General features: G+C 59.1%; 2 protein-coding genes across 2 annotated transcripts in view; one reads left to right on the plus strand and one right to left on the minus strand.

The window, feature by feature from the left end:
* Window positions 1-254: 254 nt before the first annotated feature.
* On the minus strand, window positions 255-1178 carry LOC102032310 (mas-related G-protein coupled receptor member H-like). Its single transcript, XM_005431099.1, has one exon. It carries the CDS (start codon window positions 1176-1178, stop codon window positions 255-257), a length of 924 nt encoding a protein of 307 aa, XP_005431156.1.
* Window positions 1179-1376: 198 nt separating this feature from the next.
* The window catches only part of LOC102033141 (rho-related GTP-binding protein RhoF-like), a 2989-nt gene continuing 1730 nt past the window's right edge, over window positions 1377-2635 (plus strand). The window contains exon 1 of the mRNA XM_014311366.1: window positions 1377-1385. Coding sequence (XP_014166841.1) covers window positions 1377-1385 — 9 coding nt within the window. The remainder of the gene's footprint in view (window positions 1386-2635) is intronic.

Raw genomic sequence — 2635 nt, forward strand, 5'->3', positions numbered from 1 at the left:
AGGGATAGGGATAGGGATAGGGATAGGGATAGGGATAGGGGTAGGGGTAGGGGTAGGGATAGGGATAGGGATAGGGACAGGGATAGACTCAGCAACATGGATCAGTGGGATGGGGAAAGGGATGGAAAAGCTGTGGGATGCATCCTGACTCACAGCTGCAGGAAGGTGACCTGCAGGCCTGGCTGGGAGTGAGGGTGGGCAGCTGAGCATGAAGCCAGTGTGGACAGCACGGGTGGTGGGACCACAGTGGCCTCTCAGCTGGACACTGTGGTGGTCCCTGTCTCCTCAAAGACCCTCCGGAAGGCGACCTGGAGGGACACGATGGAGCAGCGCCTCCAGCAGCTCCCCACCAAGAAGTAGATGAAGGGGTTGATGCTGCTGTTGATGCAGGCCAGCAGGAAAACCACCTGGGAGGATGAGGACACGACGGTGGGGCTGAGCTGCTTCAGGAAATTGGAGAGGCTGAGGGGAACTCCAAAGATGAGGAAGAAGAGCACAGTGAGGAAGATAACGACATAGAGCCTCTTAGGCTGACGTCTCTTGGAGCCACACTGGACCTTGATGAAGAGGATCACGTTGGAGATGACCATGGGTGGAGCAAAGATGAGGAAGCTGAGGGCGTACATGGAGATGAGAGCCACCCGGCAGTGCTCGTGCTCGTGTGACAGGCACAGGGAGGTCACCACGACCATGACAGCGACGGAGAGGGCCCAGAGCAGGGCGCACACCACCCATGAGAGGCGCTGGGGACGGCGGCAGCGGTACCAGAGGGGGAAGAGAATTGACCCACACCTCTCGATGCTGATGGCCGTCAGCAGGTACAGCCCCATGTTGTAGGAGAACAGCGACAGCAGGAGAAGGGACCTCAGGTACTTCAGGGACACGACAGTGGAGCAGGACAATTCCTCCAGCAGGTAGAGCAGGGAGGAGGGGACCATGAAGAGGAGGAAGGTGAAGTCGGCGACGGCCAGGTTGAGGATGTAGACAGTGATGGGGTTCCTACGGATGTGGAATCCCAGGAGCCAGAGCACAGCCCCGTTCCCAGCCAGCCCACAGAGGCAGATGAACAGAGTGACGCTGTTTACGGCCACATCAGTGACATTGATCCCATAGGAATCATCTCCTTCAGTGTCCATCACGGGAGGTGAGGGAGGTGGGGATGTCTGGTTCAGCTCCATGGTGGCAGGAGGGATGTGGTCCCCAGCTGTGGTCAGAGCAGAGCGGGGTTAGTGGGACCCCAGGGGCTGTGACAGGGAAGGGGATCCCAGTGAGGTGGCACAACAGGGCTGGGGACAGGGGGGCCGTGGGATGGCTGGGGGTGAGGTGAGGGCGGAGGAAGGGTTGGATCAATCCAGTCATCCTGACTGAGGACAACCATGGGAGCGGTGAGAGGGGCTTTGGGGACATCCAGGGAGAAACAAGCAGTGCCCAGGGCTGGACTCTGGTCCCGATCCCCTACCTTTCCTTGGGGCCAACCTGTTGGTGTGTCCGAGCAGGGCACGCTCCCTCCCTCCGGTGCTGCTCTTCTCCAGTGAGGAAAACTGCGGTCTCCACGTCCTCAGAAGCTCCAAGCAGCGTATTTGTCCCCAAATAAAGCTGCTTTTTGGGGCGTTTCTGCACAATCACGGGTCAGGCACTGAGAGCACTGGGCAGTTGCACACAGGCTGCCTCTTCTCCCATCAAAATTCTGTTGGTCTTGCGGGAAAGGAAATGTTTTGTCCAAGCAAATACCCCAGAGGACAAACACTGCAGCAGTTATATCTCGCTGTGAAAGAATCTTGATGCTTTTAGGATTCGACCTGATATCTCATTAGGCTGGTAATTGCCACCTTCCTAATTGTTTGATAGTGCTCCAGCCTCCTCTCCCCATCCTGCCCTGTTGCTGGCATCCTTTTGAGATTGTTCATTACCGCGTGCATTTGCCTCCCAGCATGAGAATCCCTCTCCACCTGGACTTCATTCTGCACTGGGCCTGGGTGAGAATTTGGAATTTGTTGTCTGAGCCACCATTTTGGATTCACTCCAATTGTTCTGGGGGCTCCAGAGCCCTCCTGGACCGCCTGGTACTCACTGAGAGAGCCTGGAGAGGCTGGTGGCAGAAAGGGTGGCAGGGGACAGCACACACAGCCCCACATCCCTCCCTGAAACCCTACACAAGAAGCACCCATTCACCCCCACCAAAAAGTTTTGGGGTGGAAGAAGAGGGGAGGGGAGAGGGTCTTGGGCACATCCAAACACAGGGGGCATGGGGGACATCACGGCTGGGATGAGCAAAGCAGGGTGTCACAGCCTGTCCCACCCACATTGGAATCACCAGGAAAAGACAGGAGCTGGGTGGCTGTCCCCTCACCCAGGCGCTGCTGAGCTGGGTGCCGGGGACAGAGAGTCCGGCAGGGCCGGGCTCAGCCAGGCACAGCACGGGTGTGACAGCCGGGCTGGCGGTGACAGCGGGGCCAGGGCAGTGAGTCACCCCCCCCGTGCCTCGCTCCACCCCTGGACTTTGCCTCCCGCGGATCTCAGGGCAATAAACCCCAGGCTCGGAGGCGGGAATGGGGCGGCGGGGACGGCACGGGGTCCCATCGCTGGGGGCTGCGCTGTGCAGGGGGATCTGCACCAGCGGGATCGGGATGGGGAG

The sequence above is a fragment of the Geospiza fortis genome, unplaced genomic scaffold (genome assembly GCF_000277835.1).
Source record: "Geospiza fortis unplaced genomic scaffold, GeoFor_1.0 scaffold578, whole genome shotgun sequence".
Taxonomy (NCBI): Eukaryota; Metazoa; Chordata; class Aves; order Passeriformes; family Thraupidae; genus Geospiza; species Geospiza fortis.